This window comes from Schistocerca cancellata, chromosome 12, assembly GCF_023864275.1.
Source record: "Schistocerca cancellata isolate TAMUIC-IGC-003103 chromosome 12, iqSchCanc2.1, whole genome shotgun sequence".
Lineage (NCBI taxonomy): Eukaryota > Metazoa > Arthropoda > Insecta > Orthoptera > Acrididae > Schistocerca > Schistocerca cancellata.
Window position 1 is genome coordinate 19,524,126 of NC_064637.1, and position 20,408 is coordinate 19,544,533.

Here is a 20,408-nt window from a genome sequence, read left to right on the forward strand (position 1 = left end):
ACATGGATTCATCCGAAAAAACTACGTTTTGCCATTCGTGCAGCCAGGTTTGTCGTTGAGTACACTATCGCAGGCGCTCCTGCCTGTGATGCAGCGCCATGGGTAACCACAGCCATGGCCTCAGAGCTGATAGTCCATACTGCTGCAAACGTCGAACTGTTCGTGTAGATAGTTGTTGTCTTGCAAACGTCCCCATCTGTTGACTCAGGGGTCGAGACGTGGCTGCACCATCCGTTACAGCCATGCGGATAAGATGCCTGTCATCTCGACTGCTAGTGATACGATGCCGTTGGGATCCAGCACGGCGTTCCGTATTACCCTCCTGAACCCACCGAGTCCATATTCTGTTAACACTCATTGAATCTCGACCAACGCGAGCAGCAATGTCGCGATACGATAAACCGCTATCGCGATAGGCTACAATCCGACCTTTATCAAAGTCGGAAAGGTGATGGTACGCATTTCTCCTCCTTACACGAGGCATCACAACAACGTTTCACTAGGCAGCGCCCGTCAACTGCTGTTTGTGTATGAGAAATCGGTTGGAAACGTTCATTTCAGCACGTTGTAGGTGTCGCCACCGGCGCCAACCTTGTGTGAATGCTCTGAAAAGCTAACCATTTGCATATCACAGCATCTTCTTCCTGTGGGTTAAATTTCGCGTCTGTAGGACGTAATCTTCGTGGTGAACCAATTTTAATGGCCAGTAGTGTACATCCTCTTTCAGATGTAGAAACACACCTATCAATTTCCGCGTATGTCGCACTACTTCTTACTGGTGTTGCTATTATTTTCCGTTACTGTATTATGGCCTTATGAACACCTCCACAATCCCTTCCTTCCTATCTCCCCAATATCCACTTCTCCTCCACCGATACTGCCGATAACATCTTATACGTACACCGCATTGTCCTCGCCTATTAAATAGATAATTTTTTCCCTCTTCAACAGAAGAGATGTTTGCCAGAACAGGTCCTCCAACTTTCAATCACACTGTCGTGCTTCATTTTTAACATCGCAGTTTTCTACGTCGTATGTTAAAGGCATTCTTATTCTTTTCGTTTTAGCTTTTATTAATCCTGCTTTAACATCAACGAAGATGATGTTTCAATTATATAACAATCTTCATTAGAACTTGGAATGTAGAGCTTGGAGTGCAGAGGTTGGTATTCGCATACATACACTGGTGTCCAAAATTAAAGCAACAAACTGTTATTTCCCCGTCCTGTGTCTAATTCGCGATATAACCATACCAACTGTTAACACATATTGTTACGATCGTGTTCTGCACGGAAAATGGCATTCCGATCAACGAACAATCATGGCAGCAAAGACATCAGGGCATCTATCGACCAGGGTAGTGTTTGCAGGGTAGTCCCAGATCCGCAATACCTGTGTACGCCATCACAGACGGTGCTGTATGCCACAGAAAAGACGCTACCAGACTCTTTGCTGTGGAGGGCCTTAGGAGGAATGGAAGCAGGATTGTCGCAAACTGATACGGCCCAATGGTTTAATGTGAACCGCCCTTTGGTTTCTCAGATGAGGCGACAGTTCACAGAGACCGAAACTGTGTCCCGGAGACCTGGTTCAACATGGCTCTGAGCACTATGGGACTTAACATCTGTGGTCATCAGTCCCCTAGAACTTAGAACTACTTAAACCTAACTAACCTAAGGACATCACACACATCCATGGCCGAGGCAGGATTCGAACCTGCGACCGTAGCGGTCGCGCGGTTCCAGACCGGAGACCTAGATTGGGCTGATCACCTATGACATCAGAACCTGTGGACCATTATTTGGCTGTAAGGGCACGGCGGTACCGCCTTAAGACTGCGCAGCACCTGGTATTTGACTTCTTGTCACCTACTGGAAGTAGAGGCAAACGGTGTACATTGGGCTTCAGCAGTGTGGCCTTCATTGCTGGAGACCTGCTGTCTGTTTACCTCTGGCGTATCTGGACAGAAAGTACCGTCTAGAGTAGACCCGTCAACATGCCACCTGGACGGTCGAGCGGTGGGCTAATGTCCTTTTCACAGATGAGAGTCGATTTGGTCTGGAGAGTGATTCTCGACGGTTTCGCATCTGGAGGGCAAGCGGAACACGATTTCGGGAACCAAACATTGTGGAAAGATACTGGTGTCGAGCAGGATCCCTAATGGTGTGGACAGGGATTATTTTGACCACTCGAACATGTCTTCATGAAGCTGTACAGGTGAAGCAGCAAGATCTGCTGTCAGGTACCGTGAGGAGATGTTGGGATCTCAACGATAACGCTCGACCTCATAGGACACAGTTGGTTGACTTTTCTTTGGAAACGGAAGATACTGCACGTATGGCGAGGCCTGCTCGCTCTCTCTATTTGAATCCCATGAAGCATGTCTGGGATGCACTAGCGAGACGCCTTGCTTCACGTCAGCATCCACAGACCACTGCCCTAGACTGCGAGCAGCTCTGCAGGAAGAAAGGGCGTTACTGCCTTAACATGAGACTGATGACATCATACACAGCAAGCTCCGTCGTTGTCAGACCTCCTGTGTTGGTGCTGAGCACATAAACCAACGGTCAGTATATGTGTGCAAATCCGTTAAGCGGTGGTGCGTGAGACGGGCTTCCACAAAAATGTTCAAATGTGTGTGAAATCCTATGAGACTTAACTGCTGAGGTCATCAGTCCCTAAGCTTACACAGTACTTAACCTACATTATCCTAAGGACAAACACACACACCCATGCCCAAGGGTGAACTCGAACCTCCGCCGGGAACAGCCGCACAGTCCGTGACTGCAGCGCCTCAGACCGCTCGGCTAATCCCGCGCGACGACGGGCTCTCAGCCGATTTGAGTTTGAGTTGTTTTGCTCTTAAGGCCTTCAGCCTATATTAAAGAAATTTTTCACGTAAGGCCTTTGGAATTTAAAAAAAAATTAATGTTATGGAGTTTTAAGTGTTAGGCCTTCAGCCGATTTCAATTTAATTTGTTTTCTCTTGTAGTGTTTGCCTCTTTGGGCCTTCAGCCTAACTAAAGAACTGTTTTACGATAAGGCTTTGCCTTTAAAATTTCTTTCTTGCTTGAGTTTTTCCCAATTAAGAACTGTTTTACGTAAGGCCTTTGTTTTCTTTTCTTTAATTTAATGTTAAGTGTTCGGGTTTCAGTCGATTTTGAATTCAAATTGTTTGCTCTGAAAATCTCGGATTCCTTGGGCCTTCAGCCTAAGTAAAGAACTGTAGTACGATAAGACTTGCCTTATAAATTTCTGATTGTGCTTGCGTTTTAAGTTATTGCCCTTCAGCCGTTTTTAAATTAAAGTGGCTTTCAGCTGGTTATCAAGTCCCAAGGATTAAAGCTGTGTGTCATCATCATCATCATTTAGGACTGATTGTGCCTTTCAGCGTTCAGTCTGGAGCATAGTCCCCTTTTTGCTCTGATTGTTGGCAGCATCACATTTAAAGTACCAGGGAAGCAGGTTGCTAGCCTTACTTGCCCCGGGTCTCACTGAGTTTTACCCCTAACGGCTGAGGCACTAACCGGTGGATTTGGTAGTCTTTGCCGTCTGAGCACAAAGGTGACCACGACTCAGAATATGTCCGAGGTGCCCAGCCTTATTCCAAAGTAACTGGTATCCCGACTGTCGGGACCACTTACGTGGCCACTCATACGTTGCCCGTGGTTCATAAACTAGGGCATGACAACAGGAACCCTCACCATGAACCACTGTGTGTTTAAAGAAAAAATACCAAATGCCTTAACAGTTCTTCAATTTATACTGAAGGCCTTAAGAGCAAGACCACCCACACTCAAATCGGCTGAAAGCCCTTAAAATTCAATTACATTAAAACATTTAAAATGCCAAGGGTCTCATTTAAAATAGGTCGAAGATATAAAGAATCTTACGCCTCAAGGTAAAAACAACCATAATTTTAAAAAAAATTAAGTGTTGGGCTTTCAGCCGATTTTGAATCCAAATTATTTGCTCTGAACATCTCGGATTCTTTGGGCCTTCAGCATAAATAAAGAACTGTTGTAAGATAAAGCTTGCCTTTTAAATTTCTAATTATGCTTGTAATTTAAGTTATTGGCCTTCAGCGGTTTTTAAATGAAAGTGGCTTTCAGCCGGTAATTAAGTTCCAAGGATTAAAGCTTTGTGTTTTAAAAAAAAAATTTTGGGCTCCTGTAATGCTTGATGAAATAATAAAGTTTTATGTTCGAGTGTAACTGACAGCCCCTTATTTTGGCCCCTTTCCACAATTTAAACTGCCTGTCCTGTCCTGCGGGTCACTGGTAGCAGAGCATGGTTACGCTTGTTCTTGCCATTCTACTTGCTGTCACTTTCACTCTTGTTTCATTTGTGTTCTGTGGCACCATATTGTTTTGGTTGTTACTTGTTTCAGGTGCCTATCATAATGGCTGTCAGGCAGTGTCAGGGGATAGGCGTGCTCGGAAAGCACCATCTTGTTTACTTGTTGGCAATAAGGCGCCAACCGATTGAGGGCAGTGTTCTGCGATTGGTAGCCCGTTTGGGCGCTGCCGTTCTTCGGCCGGCTGAAGTCACGTCGGCGGTGTTGGATGAGACAGGAGCGGCCGTTCAAATTTTGTTTGAGGCTGCTATAGGCCTTGAGGACACTAGTTGTGTTTTGGGAAGAACGCAACCTACTGACAATTGGACAGGGTGCAGGCACTGTTAGTGCATTAGTCCAAGACATCACCTTCTGGTCGTAAGGTTCTGGTAGCTCTTTGGGTGTCAACTTCGAATAGGTCCTTCAACTTTGTCATCTTGTGAGGCTCAGCTCGGTGGCTTCTTCAGTGTAAGGATGTCGGCTTGCCTGGGGCATGTTTCCTCTGCACTATTCAAGTCCGAGCGGGTATCCCGCTATTTACGTTGCTGACTTAGCAATGGTTTTGTCTTGGTCGTCTTGCGGGACTTAGGTAGGTGCCTTCGTGGTGCAGGGATGTTCGGTAGCCAGTGGGTGTGTTCCCTCTGCGGGGGTGGGCCCGACTGAGCGTTTCGTTTGTGGCTCTTCTCGGCCATTGTCTTTTGCCTCCATTAAGAGTTGCTAATTAATTTCATTCCGACATGTGATGTCTGAGGATGAGCCGTGCGTGGCTCGTAAAAAAAATAAATAAATAAATAAAATGAAGAAACAAGTGAAACACCCTGCTAAAGCCGCAGGAGAGGACAGGCAGTTTAAATTGTGGAAAGGGGCCAAAATAAGGGGCTGTCAGTTACACTCGAACACACAACTTTAATATTTGATCAAACATTACAAGCGCCCAAAAAAGATTTTTTCTTTAAACACACAGTGGTTCATGGTGAGGGTTCCTGTTGTCATGCCCTAGTTTATGAACCACGGGCAACGTATGAGTGGCCACGTAAGTGGTCCCGACAGTCGGGATACCAGTTACTTTGGAATAAGGCTGGGCACCTCGGACATATTCTGAGTCGTGGTCACCTTTGTGCTCAGACGGCAAAGACTACCAAATCCACCGGTTAGTGCCTCAGCCGTTAGGGGTAAAACTCAGTGAGACCCGGGGCAAGTAAGGCTAGCAACCTGCTTCCCTGGTACTTTAAATGTTCTGGAGTTATAAGTGTTAGCCCTTCAGCCGATTTCAGTTTAACTTGTTTGCTCTTGAACTGTTTGATTCTTTGGGCTTTCAGCCTAACTATAGAACTGTTTTAAGATAAGGCTTTGCCTTTAAAATTTCTGTTTTGCTTGAGTTTTGCCTAATTAAGAATTAGGTTAGGAAATGAGACACTTACAGTAGGAAAGGAGTTTTGCTATTTGGGGAGCAAAATAACTGATGATGGTCGAAGTAGAGAGGATATAAAATGTAGACTGGCAATGGCAAGGAAAGCGTTTCTGAAGAAGAGAAATTTGTTAACATCGAGTACAGATTTAAGTATCAGGAAGTCGTTTCTAAAAGTATTTGTATGGAGTGTAGCCATGTATGGAAGTGAAACATGGACGATAAATAGTTTGGACAAGCTTTCGAAATGTGGTGTTACAGAAAAATGCTGAAGATTAGATGGGTAGATCACATAACTAATGAGGAGGTATTGAATAGAATTGGGGAGGAGTTTGTGGCACAACTTGACAAGAAGCAGGGACCGGTTGGTAGGCCATGTTCTGAGGCATCAAGGGATCACAAATTTAGCACTGGAGGGCAGTGTGGGGGGTAAATATCGTAGAGGGAGACCAAGAGATGAATACACTAGGCAGATTCAGAAGGATGTAGGTTGCAGTAAGTACTTGGAGATGAAGGAGCTTGCACAGGATAGAGTAGCATGGAGAGCTGCATCAAACCAGTCTCAGGACTGAAGACCACAACAACAACAAGAATTGTTTTACGTAAGGCCTTTGTTTTTTTTAATTTTTAATGTTAAGTGTCGGGCTTTCAGCCGATTCTGAATTCAAATTGTTTGCTCTGAAAATCTCGGATTCTTTGGGCCTTCAGCATAAATAAAGAACTATTTTAAGATAAGTCTTGCTTTTTAAATCTGTGATTATGCCGAGTTTTAAATCATTGGTCTTCAGCCATTTTTAAATTAAAATGTCTTTCAGCTGCTAATTAAGTCCCAAGGACTAAAGCTGTGTGTTTAAAAAAAATCTTTTTGGGCTCTTGTTATGTTTGATCAAATAATAATGTTGTATCTTCGAGTGTAACTGACAGCCTCTTATTCTGGCCCCTTTCCACAATTTAAACTGCCTGTCCTGTCCTGTGGGTTTAGCAGGGCGGTTCAATTTTGGTCTTCCGTCTGCATGTTGCAGCTGATTACGTTCTGTATTCTTTACATTGTTTCTTCTTTACTATCATCTATGTGTACTGTTCTGAGGCAAAATAAACGCAACTTTCCAAAAATTCCGTTTGTTGCTTTAATTTTGGACACCAGTGTTTATCCAGTGATCACAGGCCTGCAGAACATGGGCTGCTTCCACAAACTGCCTCCATTGCTTTCTGCTCAATGTTTCTGCACTGAACATGACTGCTGGGCATATCACAGATCATCATCTTAGTGTACGACTGTCAGTTGAAGATTCCATTTCCACTGCTATTCTTTCCTTCTTGTCCATTTCTATGCTGTTGTACATCAGGATCTCAAGTATCTGAACTGGAAAAATCTCTTGAACCACACACTACTCACATGAAATTCTTCCTGCTCCTCTGATCGACATGCGATCAGCGCCTTTGCAACACCGTTCCTGATCTGAAGCATGGATAAGCTCAAGTACTGTGGTATGAATGGGACACTGATGAAATGGTTTGAATCATACCTCACTGGAAGAGTGCAGAAAGTTAGCAGTTCACATAATATGCAAAAAACTGGTGATTTCTCAAACTGGGGAACAATCAAGAATGGCGTGACGCAAGGTTCGGTCTTGGGTCCTCTGCTGTTCTTAATATATATTAATGACTTCCCATTCTATAATCACGAAGATGCAAAGTGGTACTTTTTGCCGATGATACAAGTATAGCTATCACACCCAACAGACAATAATTAACAGGTGAAATTGTAAAAGATGTTTCTCAGATCATCATTAAGTGGTTCTCTGCAAATGGGCTCTCATTAAACTTTGACAAAACACAGTATATACAGTTCGACATAGTAAATGGAATGACACCATTAATAAATATAGACATCGATCAGAAACCGGTAGCTAAGGTAGAATTTTCAAAAAACTTTAGGTGTATGCATTGAAGAGGGGTTGAACTGGAAAAAACACACTGAGGATCTCCTGAAACTTTTGAGTTCAGCTACTTATGCTATTAGGGTCATTGCAAATTTTGGCGATATACATCTCGGTAAATTAGCTTACCACGCCTATTTTCATTGTCTGCTTTCGTATGGCATCATATTCCGGGTTAACTCATCATTCAGTAAAAGAGTGTTCATTGCACAAAAGCGTGTAATCAGAATAATTGCGGGAGCTCATCCAAGATCATCCTGCAGACACTTATTTAAAGGGCTAGAAATCTTCACTGTGGCCTCACAATATATATCTACATCTACATGTACATCCATACTCCGCAAGCCACCTGACGGTGTGTGGCGGAGGGTACCTTGAGTACCTCTATCGGTTCTCCCTCCTATTCCAGGTTCGTATTGTTCGTGGAAAGAAGGATTCTCGTTATGCCTCTGTGTGGGCTCTAATCTCTCTGATTTTATCCTCATGGTCTCTTCGCGAGATATACGTAGGAGGGAGTAATACACCACTTGACCCCTCGGTGAAGGTATGTTCTCGAAACTTCAACAAAAGCCCGTACCGAGCTACTGAGCGTCTCTCCTGCAGAGTCTTCCACTGGAGTTTATCCATCATCTCCGTAACGCTTTCGCGATTACTAAATGATCCTGTAACGAAGCGCGCTGCTCTCCGTTGGATCTTCTCTATCTCTTCTATGAACCCTATCTGGTACGGATCCCACACTGGTGAGCAGTATTCAAGCAGCGGGCGAACAAGCGTACTGTAACCTACTTCCTTTGTTTTCGGATTGCATTTCCTTAGGATTCTTCCAATGAATCTCAGTCTGGCATCTGATTTACCGACGATCAACTTTATATGATCATTCCATTTTAAATCACTCCTAATGCGTACTCCAAGATAATTTATGGAATTAACTGCTTCCAGTTGCTGACCTGCTATTTTGTAGCTAAATGATAAGGGATCTATCTTTCCTATGTATTCGCAGCACATTACACTTGTCTACATTGAGATTCAATTGCCATTCCCTGCATCATGCGTCAACTCGCTACAGATCCTCCTGCATTTCAGTACAATTTTCTATTGTTACAACCTCTCGATATACCACAGCATCATCCGCAAAAAGCCTCAGTGAACTTCTGATGTCATCCACAAGGTCATTTATGTATATTGTGAATAGCAACGGTCCTACGACACTCCCCTGCGGCACACCTGAAATCACTCTTACTTCGGAAGACTTCTCTCCATTGAGAATGACATACTCCGTTCTGTTATCTAGGAACTCTTCAATCCAATCACACAATTGGTCTGATAGTCCATATGCTCTTACTTTGTTCATTAAACGACTGTGGGGAACTGTATCGATTGCCTTGCGGAAGTCGAGAAACACGGCACCTACCTGGGAACCCGTGTCTATGGCCCTCTGAGTCTCGTGGACATTATATATTCACTTATTAAATTTGTTATTAACAATCGGAACGAATTCAAAAGTAATAGCAGTGTACATGGCTACAACACTAGGAGAAAGGATGATCTTCACTACTCAATATTAAATCTAACTTTGGCTCAGAAGAGGGTAAATTATGCTGCCACAAGGGTCTTTGGTCATTTACCTGATAGTATCAAAAGTCTGACAGATAGCCATATAGCATTTAAAAGGAAATTAAAAGAATTTCTTAATGGCAGCTCCTTCTACTCATCAGATGAATTTTTGGATATAGTAAGTAGGTAATTTCCCCAATGTCCACAAGAAAAAAATTAAGTGTCATGTAATATTTTGTGTCATGTAATATCTTTATAGACACCTTTTATTAACCAGACACCTTCTACATAATTGCGTATTCATGATGTATGGAACAAGTACTAATATAATCTAATCTAATCTAAAGCACGCACCTTCTTCTCGTCGTCGGGGAAGAGCCCGTCGAGGCGCATCTTCCTCTTGCGGATGCCGTCAGGGTTGGGCGCGCCGCAGCCCGGCTTTCCCCACGGCGAGTACTTGGCCAGCATGTCGCGCAGCTGAGGAAGGAAGCGCAGAATCAGTTGAAACGTCGGCGAGCGCTTCGAAAGAAAACGCCAGTCCCGAGTGGCAGCATGTATTGGATAAATTATAAGTTTGGGCCTTTGGTAAATAAAATGACTTTTATCTTAATAATATGAATATTTATATATGTGTTTGGAGATAGACATAGTGATTGATTTTCGATTGAGATTTTTACTTTAGGTCGCAACTGGTACCTGAATTTTGGTTGCTGCCTCCTTGAATGATCAGCTTCTGCACCAGTTGGTGACGTATTACAATTTGGAGGAAGTTATTGTTCTTTAAGGGGGGTGGGATGTCAAACGGGCCGACGTGGAGAAGGAGAGGCAGCACAGAACATTTTAATTTCCACTGTCTATATTTTTACAAATAAATTCATAAAACTTTGTCAGCATGACCAGGAAGGATACAGAATTCACACTCGTAGTAGTGGAAGTTCTAAAACATAAGGAAGTAATTTTTTTACGTGGGAAATGTCATCATTTTTTTCACTTACTAATGGCAGCATTTGTTGCCATAGGTCCACTTTCCTTCATAAGTAAGAGAGATTCGTCGATGAATTTTGCACAGCATACAAACAATACTTAAAGGTATACGAAACTCTACAATTTTCCAAATCTATTAAAAACTGTGGTAAAAATTGAGGTAATTAACTATAAAATTTGTGTTTTTTCTAAACATGAAGTTTAAAATATAACAGTTCATTCGTTTTTTCATAAATTAAATAAATTCTAGAGTTTCATACACCTGTGAATATGGTATGTATGCTGTGCAAAATTCATCGCAGAATCTCTCTAGCTTATGAAGAAAATTGTACCTATAGCAACAAATGCAGCCATCTCTAAGTGAAAAAATGATGAAATTTCGCACGTAAAAAAGAAAATTATTTTGTTATGTTTTCGAATTTCCACTGCAATGGCTGTGAATCCTGAATCCTTCCTGGTGATGCTGACAAAGTTTTATGAATTCATTTGTAAAAGTATAGACAGTGGAAATTAAAATGCCCTGTGATGCCTCTCCTGCTCCGAGTCGGCCCGTTTGACGTCCTGCCCCCCTTAAGGTTTAAAATACGACTCTGTTAGTTACTTGGCCGAATTGAGGATACCTTTGAGCCCAAGTTTTCGTAGCTCTTCATACCTAAGGGACCACTGTTGTAAGTAAATAAGATCAAACAGCAATCTGCTTTTCGTGAGAAGAGGAGATTGCTTAGCGCACAAACTTCCTTCAAACTACACGTCCTGCTAGAGCAAAATTGGTCAGTGGAGTTCAGCACCATACTACTGTACAAGAACATAATCCAATTACTGTAATTAAGAAATTATGAGAGGTTGTTACTTATTGATTGAAAACTACAGAGAATCCATTTCTTTTCCTGTATTTTAGTGAACTTTGTACACTTACAATTCTGTCGATTGTTAGATGGCAACGACAATGAAGTTCACCTCCTTTTCCAAAAACACGATATTTCTCTTCTTCACTTCCAGAAAATTTGTATACATAAATGTTTGGCAACTCTTACACATACGTTACTCGGTTTTATCACTAAAATATCAATTTCCATCAAATGTAACAATACGTTCTGAGTGACGGTCTAGCAACACGTCCTCTTAACACAAGATACAGATTAACAATTCTCTTTTTCTTTAATAATTCGATTGTCTTATTATATAAGAGTCCATACTGAAAGATTCACAACTACTATCGTTGCGGGGATGGCGCGCTAAAGAGTTTCTTGCTGCCCACCTGCTGTCCACCTTCAAGTACTTTTTGAATCACATTTACATCTACGGTACTTACATACATTACTGAGCTTCCCAGAATGAAATCACGCACAAATTAGTTACAAAAGAAAAGCAGTGAGGCACACATAACATTACAAGCACAATCACACGGGGAAAGCAGTGGCTTGTGTGAGAGACCTGCCAGTTAACACGAGGCACATTTAGCAGTTAAAGGGATAAACTGATGGAGAAAAAGTTGGCCTAGCGCCCGTACAACTCACGCACTCAACTACGCATGCAGGCAGTTCATCCATCCCGGGAGTTCAGTATCTACACTCCTGGAAATGGAAAAAAGAACACATTGACACCGGTGTGTCAGACCCACCATACTTGCTCCGGACACTGCGAGAGGGCTGTACAAGCAATGATCACACGCACGGCACAGCGGACACACCAGGAACCGCGGTGTTGGCCGTCGAATGGCGCTAGCTGCGCAGCATTTGTGCACCGCCGCCGTCAGTGTCAGCCAGTTTGCCGTGGCATACGGAGCTCCATCGCAGTCTTTAACACTGGTAGCATGCCGCGACAGCGTGGACGTGAACCGTATGTGCAGTTGACGGACTTTGAGCGAGGGCGTATAGTGGGCATGCGGGAGGCCGGGTGGACGTACCGCCGAATTGCTCAACACGTGGGGCGTGAGGTCTCCACAGTACATCGATGTTGTCGCCAGTGGTCGGTGGAAGGTGCACGTGCCCGTCGACCTGGGACCGGACCGCAGCGACGCACGGATGCACGCCAAGACCGTAGGATCCTACGCAGTGCCGTAGGGGACCGCTCCGCCACTTCCCAGCAAATTAGGGACACTGTTGATCCTGGGGTATCGGCGAGGACCATTCGCAACCGTCTCCATGAAGCTGGGCTACGGTCCCGCACACCGTTAGGCCGTCTTCCGCTCACGCCCCAACATCGTGCAGCCCGCCTCCAGTGGTGTCGCGACAGGCGTGAATGGAGGGACGAATGGAGACGTGTCGTCTTCAGCGATGAGAGTCGCTTCTGCCTTGGTGCCAATGATGGTCGTATGCGTGTTTGGCGCCGTGCAGGTGAGCGCCACAATCAGGACTGCATACGACCGAGGCACACAGGGCCAACACCCGGCATCATGGTGTGGGGAGCGATCTCCTACACTGGCCGTACACCACTGGTGATCGTCGAGGGGACACTGAATAGTGCACGGTACATCCAAACCGTCATCGAACCCATCGTTCTACCATTCCTAGACCGGCAAGGGAACTTGCTGTTCCAACAGGACAATGCACGTCCGCATGTATCCCGTGCCACCCAACGTGCTCTAGAAGGTGTAAGTCAACTACCCTGGCCAGCAAGATCTCCGGATCTGTCCCCCATTGAGCATGTTTGGGACTGGATGAAGCGTCGTCTCACGCGGTCTGCACGTCCAGCACGAACGCTGGTCCAACTGAGGCGCCAGGTGGAAATGGCATGGCAAGCCGTTCCACAGGACTACATCCAGCATCTCTACGATCGTCTCCATGGGAGAATAGCAGCCTGCATTGCTGCGAAAGGTGGATATACACTGTACTAGTGCCGACATTGTGCATGCTCTGTTGCCTGTGTCTACGTGCCTGTAGTTCTGTCAGTGTGATCATGTGATGTATCTGACCCCAGGAATGTGTCAATAAAGTTTCCCCTTCCTGGGACAATGAATTCACGGTGTTCTTATTTCAATTTCCAGGAGTGTATAACATTTTTGACTTTTAACAACGTTGATACTGGAAAGATATCAGTCCTGGGAATGTTTCAATTTGAAGTTGTAAGTCAGATAGTAAGTAACAAAAGATTTTTTTTCCATGTGACATAATTACAGTTTCACAATTTTCGGATTGTTTTGCCTTTACTTGTACCCTTGTTTCTTGCCAAATTTCATGACTACAGGTCAATGGGAAGCAGCCTATAGGGTTCGATGAGTACGTTTTTCGAGTATCAAAATACGTGACATAAATGGCCGCATCTTTTGATTGCATTGACTTTTTACACCACCAAAGGAACATCGACCTTAGTGTGTAACATAAATTTCAACTTGATACGCTCACCTGTTCCTGAGAAAAACGGGTCTTAACAGAGGGTCTGACGGACAGACAATGAGATAACGAAAGACAATTTTTTTTTCGTGTGATATAATTACAAATTCAAATTTTGGGATTTTTCCTTTAATTTCACAGTGAAACCTCGCTTATTGCCAAATTTTACGATTCTAGGTCAACGGGAAGAACCCTGCATGTTTTGGTGAGTGAGTTTTCGAGTTTCAAAATATGTGACATAAGTGGCCGTATTTGATTGCACTGATTTAGAAGCTTCAATCCTTTACACCCCCAAGGAACCGTAGACCTTTGCAAGTGACGTAAATTTCAACTTGATACGTATACCAGTGCATGAAAATAATGATTTTTATTATTCGGACAGGCAAACGGCCGTACGACAAGGTGATTCTATGAGGATTCCGTTTTTACTGACTGATATTCAAAATCCTTAAAAGCACTTCTTACGAAATGAGACTAGTACTACTTCTCAACATAATTCCCCCAATAATAATGCATTTGTCACGACGGCGAATTAGGTTTTTTAAATATTTGATGCACAAAAAATCTTTAGCTTGTTGTCTGAGTCATTTTCACACAAATTCTTGAACCACTTCTTTATAATCGAACTTTTTCCTCCTCTAGTGGACCAAACATATGGAAATCTGAGGGAACCAAATCTGGACCGAACGGAGGGAGACGTAGTATCTCCCAACTAATTTTTCCAATGCCGTCCTGGGTCATATCGGCAGTGCGATGGCGAGCATTGTCGTGTAGCGATATCGCTGCTTTTTCTCTGAGGTCCGCGACGTTTTTTTCTAACTGCTAGCTTCACATTGTTTATCGGCATGCCTGAGAGTAGTAGATGCTGTTTATTGTACGCCGATATTCCAAATAATCCCAAAAGACGACACCTTGAGCAGCCTAAAGTACGGTCAACATGACTTTTCCCACCGATGCTTGCGTTCTGAATTTCTTTTGGACACGTGAAATGGTGTTGTTCCACTCCATGCTTTGTCTTTTAGACTTTAGTTCATGGTGAACCTAATTTTCATTTCAGAATGTCAAATCAAATACCTCTCAACCGTCTAAATTTCCGAACTGTTATTTTATTTGGCTACCAGTATCGGCGACATATTACGCTGTCTATCCTCGACCTATTTTCAGTACAATGGTGAATTTTATGAACAGATTGATGGGGTAGCCATGGGAAGCCCCTTAAGCCCAGAAATTGCGAATTTATTCGTGGAATATTTTGAACATCAAGCACCGCAGTCGGCCAAAAAAGAGCCCCTCGAAGTGGTATCGGTATGTGGATGATACCTTTGTAATATGGAATCATGAGGAAGAAGACTTGAATGATTTCCTGGTACACTTAAATAGCATCAACCCAAAGACCAAATTTACTATGGAGAAAGAGAAGAATGGACAACTTAACTTTTTGGATGTATCAGTTATCAAACGGGCGGATGGGACCTTAGGCCATAAGGTCTATAGGAAAGGTACACATACTGATCGCTACCTCCATAAGAACTCAAACCACCACCCTAGGCAAAAGAGGGGGGTCATAAAAACACTAGTGGATAGGGCCAATAATTGTGAACCAGGCTACTTACAAGAAGAACTAAATCATTTACGAACGGCCTTTGCGAAAAATGGTTATACGAAAAACGAGATTAACCGAGCACTTCACCCAAATAGAAAAATGCCTAAAAATAGGAGACAGCAACAACCATCAGCTGGAAAAGTATTTCTTCCGTTCATCCATAACATCACGGATCGCATTGGGAAAGTACTAGCCAAGTTTCAGGTAGAGACCATTTTTAGACCCACTAGGAAAATTAGTGAACGCCTAAGATGAACAAAAGATGCTCGTCACCCCCTAACCACCCCAGGGGTATACAAAATTCCGTGTAGTTGTGGCAGGGTTTACATAGGAACTACAAAAAGAAGCATCAATACACGGCTGACGGAGCACAAAAGAAACTGTCGCTTGGGACATATCGACAAATCGGCAGTAGCGGAACATGTTTTTAAAGATGGAGATCACGAAATAAAATTTGGTGATACAAGCGTGCTAGCAAGGACGTCGCATTATCATACACGTATGTATAGAGGGGCAATTGAAATCCACAAACATCAATACAATTTTAATCGTAAAGAAGAAGGATTAAAATTGGACAAGATATGGCGGTCGACGTTGCATGAATCACGTGACAATCGATTGCCTGCAATCGAGAGAACAGACGATAGCCAGAGGTAGCTACGTGACGTGCGGTGGCGCCCTCTACGATCTCCACATAAGCGGCGGCCCCAGCTCCTAGCAGCCAGTCGTCGACTCACCTCGGAAGATGTTCTCCGTAGTTGAGAACGAAACGTCAGGGAGAAGAAGTTCTACAGATCGACCACGGCAACTTAGCCCGGAAGTGCTTACTGATGAAACACTTCCTAATTTCCTCTGACGCACTAAGCGCATTACAGTCACTGCAGAACCTGTACCCAGCGGAGAAGTTGGAACAGCTGATTTACGACCAACTGTACATCCTCCAACGACAGGGCGAGCAAGTGTCCTTTTGCTGGGTAGCAGAGCATCTGGGCATACGGGGAAATGAACAAGCTGATCGAGCTGCCAAGGACGCCTGCAGATTACCGGAGGTGACACAATGTTCTATTCCATTGCGAGGTGTCTTTTGTGTGCTGCGGCGGAAGTCTATGCAATTGTGCGAGGAGGAATGGCTGGCGGTGAGGGAAAATAAGCTGCGGTTGGTGAAACCCACCATCCAGCCGTGGTGGTCCTCCTGCCGGTCACGTAGGCGAGACGAAGTGACCCTTACACGTCTTCGCATAGGGCACTGTCCTCTTACGCATGCCTTCTTACTACGGCGAGAGGAACCCCCGCTGTGTGATGCCTGTGGCGTACGAATCACTGTACCCCACATTTTAGTCGAGTGTGATTTATATCGTTCTGTCAGGGCGGAAGTTAATATTAGTGGGGATCTGCCCTCGATTTTAGCCGATGACGAGGCGAGTGTCAAGAAAGTTCTACGGTACTGTGATGTTTCCGGGCTTCAGCCTAAAATTTTAGGTTGGAATTTTTAGTTTGTTGCCGGTTGGATGACCACTCCTTTTTATTCTTGTCATAGGCCAGTTCTAAAAATGTGCTATGTGTTTCATTTTAACCCCTTCCCCTACGTTCTCTTGCAGTTCTCCTCTTTACATGCTGCTTTCCACTTTGCTACTGTTGACGTGCACACTGCCTATGTAGACTGTCTCCTTTAATTTTAGTTTTATTTTTGCACTTTCTGCATTTTAGTGACACTCGTCCGTTATTGTTTCCGTTCGGGCGCTAAAGACTACACTGTTGAGTGCCCATTACACCGTATCCATCCACGCATGTTCTACGACCAGTGAGAGTTGTGGCGTGGTCTCCAGCAACGATCGGCCACAGGTTGCGCGCAGACCTCTGCAGGCTTCCTGGATGCGCAGAGCCAGCAGGGAGGGCGCAGGACCGCCACTCCTCGTTAGCGTCGAGAGTCCTCTACTGCAGAGGGGGGGGGGGGAGGCGGGGGGGGGCGGAGCGTGGAAGGAACCTCAGGGGGGGGGGGGGAGGGCTTCGTGCTGCTGGCTGCATCCGTGCGTGCGCGTGGGGCGGCAGCCGTCGCGGTGCATAACACGCGACATCAGCAATGTAGAGTACGAGGAAGAGACTAACAAATGCGTAGAGAGAAAAGGAGGAGGTGCATATGGATGTCATGATTGAGGAAGAACTAGAATAAAATGCAGCGAAAGAGTAAAATGAAGAGGTGAAAGAAAACAAGTATAACACGTACCCGACTCATACGATAATAGTTGGTGGTGACTTTAAGGGGTGTAGGACGTCAAACGGGCCGACTTGAAGCAGGAGAGGCATCACAGGACATTTTAATTTCCACTGTCTATACTTTTACAAATGAACTCATAAAACTGTCAGCATCATCAGAAAGGATTCAGGATTCATATCCATCGCAGTGGAAGTTCGAAACCATAAAAATTTTTTTTTTTTTTTTTACGTGCGAAATTTCATCATTTTTCCCACTAGCATTTGTTGCTATAGATACACTTTTCTTCATAAATTAGAGAGATTATTCGATGAATTTTGCACAGCATACATACCATACTCACAGGTGTATGAAACTCTAGAATTTATTTAATTTATGAAAAAACGAATGAACTATTATATTTTAAACTTATTGCTTAGAAAAAAACACAAATTCTATAATTAATTACCTCAATTTTTGCCACAGTTTCTAATAGATTTGGAAAATTCTAGTTTCATATACCTTTAAGTATTGTTTGTATGCTGTGCAAAATTCATCAAAGAATCTCTCTTACTTATGAAGAAAAGTGTACCTTTAGCAACAAATGCTGCCATTAGTAAGTGAAAAAATGATGAAATTTCACACGTAAAAAAAATTACTTGTTTATGTTTTAAAACTTCCACTGCTATGAGTGTGAATTCTGAATCCTGCCTGGTCATGCTGACAAAGTTTTATGAATTTATTTTAGTTCTTGGACCACGACCTCACATCCCGGAAAGTATATCAACAGCCATGTCACCCGGTCGTGAAAGCCTTCATTCTACAATTATTTTTAAAAGTATAGACAGTGGAAATTGAAATGTCCTGTGGTGCCTCTCCTGCTCCAAGTGGGCCCGTCTGACGTCCTACCCCCCCCCCCCCCCCATTAATTTACCCTCGATATGTTGGTGAAAATACGCGTTTAATTCCGGAGGTAGGCATAAAATATACGAAATATGCTAAACGGATTCTCTGAAAATTATTTCGAGCAGTTAGTTCATGAGCGAATAGTAAACGGTTGTGAAAACACACCTGACCTCTTAGCAACAAATAATCCTGAATTAATAACGAGCATCGAAACCGATAAAGGAATTAGTGAACGCAGGGTTGTCGTAGCGAGACTGAATATTGTAATTCCCAAATCCTAAAAAACAAAGAGAAAAATATACCTATTCAAAAAAGCAGATAAAAATTCACTTGACCTCTTCCTGAGAGACAATCTCCACTCATTCCAAATTAATAATGTAAGTGTAGACCAGATGTGGCCTGAATTCAAAGAAATAGTATCGGCAGCAATTGAGAGATTTGTACCAAATAAATTAACAAACGACGGAGCTGATCCTCCTTGGTACACAAAACGGGTTAGAGCACTGTTGCAGAAACAAAGAAAGAAACACGCCAAATCTAAACAGACGCAAAATTTCCAAGATTGGCGATCTTTTACAGAAGTGCGAAATTTAGCGCGGACTTCAATGCGAGAAGATTGTAACAGTTTCCACAACGAAACTTTATCTCGAAACCTGGCAGAAAATCAGAGATTCTGGTCGTATGTGAAGTATGTTAGCGGCAAGGAACAATCAATGCCTTCTCTGGGCGATAGCAAATGGAGATACTATCGAAGACAGTGCTGCCCAAGAACAGTTACTTATTACAGCCTTCCCAAATGCCTTCACAAAAGAAGACGAAGTAAACATTCCAGAATTCGAATCAAGAATAGCTGCCGACATGAGAAACGTAGAAGTAAATATCCTCGTAATAGGGAAGCAACTTAAATCACTTAATAAAAGCAAGTCTTCTGGTCCAGACTGTATACCAATTAGGTTCCTTTCGGTGTATGCTGATGCATTAGCTCCATACTTAACAATTATATACAATCGTTCGCTCTACCAAAGATCCGTACCCAAAAGACTGGACAGTTGCACAGGTCAGACCAATATTCAAGAAAGGTAGTAGGAGTAATCCACTAAATTACAGGCCCATATCGTTAAAATCAATATGCAGCAGGATTTTAGAACATATATTGTGTTCGAACATTATGAATTACCTCGAAGAACACTGTCTATTGACACACAGTCAACATGGGTTTAGAAAACATCGTTCCTGTGAGGCACAACTAGCTCTTTATTCACATGAAGTGTTGAGTGCTATTGACAAGGGATTTCTGATCGATTCCGTACTTCTGGATTTCCGGAAGGCTTTTGACACTGTTCCACATAAGCGGCTCGTAGGGAAATTGCATGCTCATGCAATATCGTCTCAGTTATGTGACTGGATTAGTGATTTCCTGTCAGACAGGTCACAGTTCGTAGTAACTGACGGAAAGTGATCGAGTAAAACAGAAGTGATTTCTGGCGTTCCCCAAGGTAGTGTTATAGGCCCTTTGCTGTTCCTTATCTATATAAACGATTTGGGAGACAATCGGAGCACCCGTCTTAGGTTTTTTGCAGATGACGCTGTCGTCCATCGACTAATAAAGTCATCAGAAGATCAAAACAAATGCAAAACGATTTATGAAAGGTATTTGTCTTAGGTTTTTTGCAGATGACGCTGTCGTCCATCGACTAATAAAGTCATCAGAAGATCAAAACAAATGCAAAACGATTTATGAAAGGTATTTTGAATGGTGCGAAAAGTGGCAGTTGACCCTAAATAACGAAAAGTGTGAGGTCATCCACATGAGTGCTAAAAGGAACTCGTTAAACTTCGGTTACACGATAAATCAGTGTAGTCTAAAAGCCGTAAATTCAGCTAAATATCTAGGTATTACAATTACGAACAACTTAAATTGGAAGGAACACACAGAAAATGTTGTGGGGGAGCCGGCGGGAGTGGCCGTGCGGTTCTAGGCGCTACAGTCTGGAGCCGAGCGACCACTACGGTCGCAGGTTCGAATACTGCCTCGGGCATGGATGTGTGTGATGTCCTTGGGTTAGTTAGGTTTGATTAGTTCAAAGTTGTAGGCGACTGATGACCTCAAAAGTTAAGTCGTATAGTGCTGGGAGCCATTTGAACCATTTTTTG

General features: G+C 43.5%; 1 protein-coding gene across 1 annotated transcript in view; it reads right to left on the reverse strand.

The window, feature by feature from the left end:
- Nucleotides 1-20,408, reverse strand: part of LOC126109730 (uncharacterized) — a 247,814-nt gene that overhangs the window by 107,323 nt on the left and 120,083 nt on the right. The window contains exon 2 of the mRNA XM_049914781.1: nucleotides 9,593-9,715. Coding sequence (XP_049770738.1) covers nucleotides 9,593-9,706 — 114 coding nt within the window. The 5' untranslated portion in view covers nucleotides 9,707-9,715. The remainder of the gene's footprint in view (nucleotides 1-9,592; nucleotides 9,716-20,408) is intronic.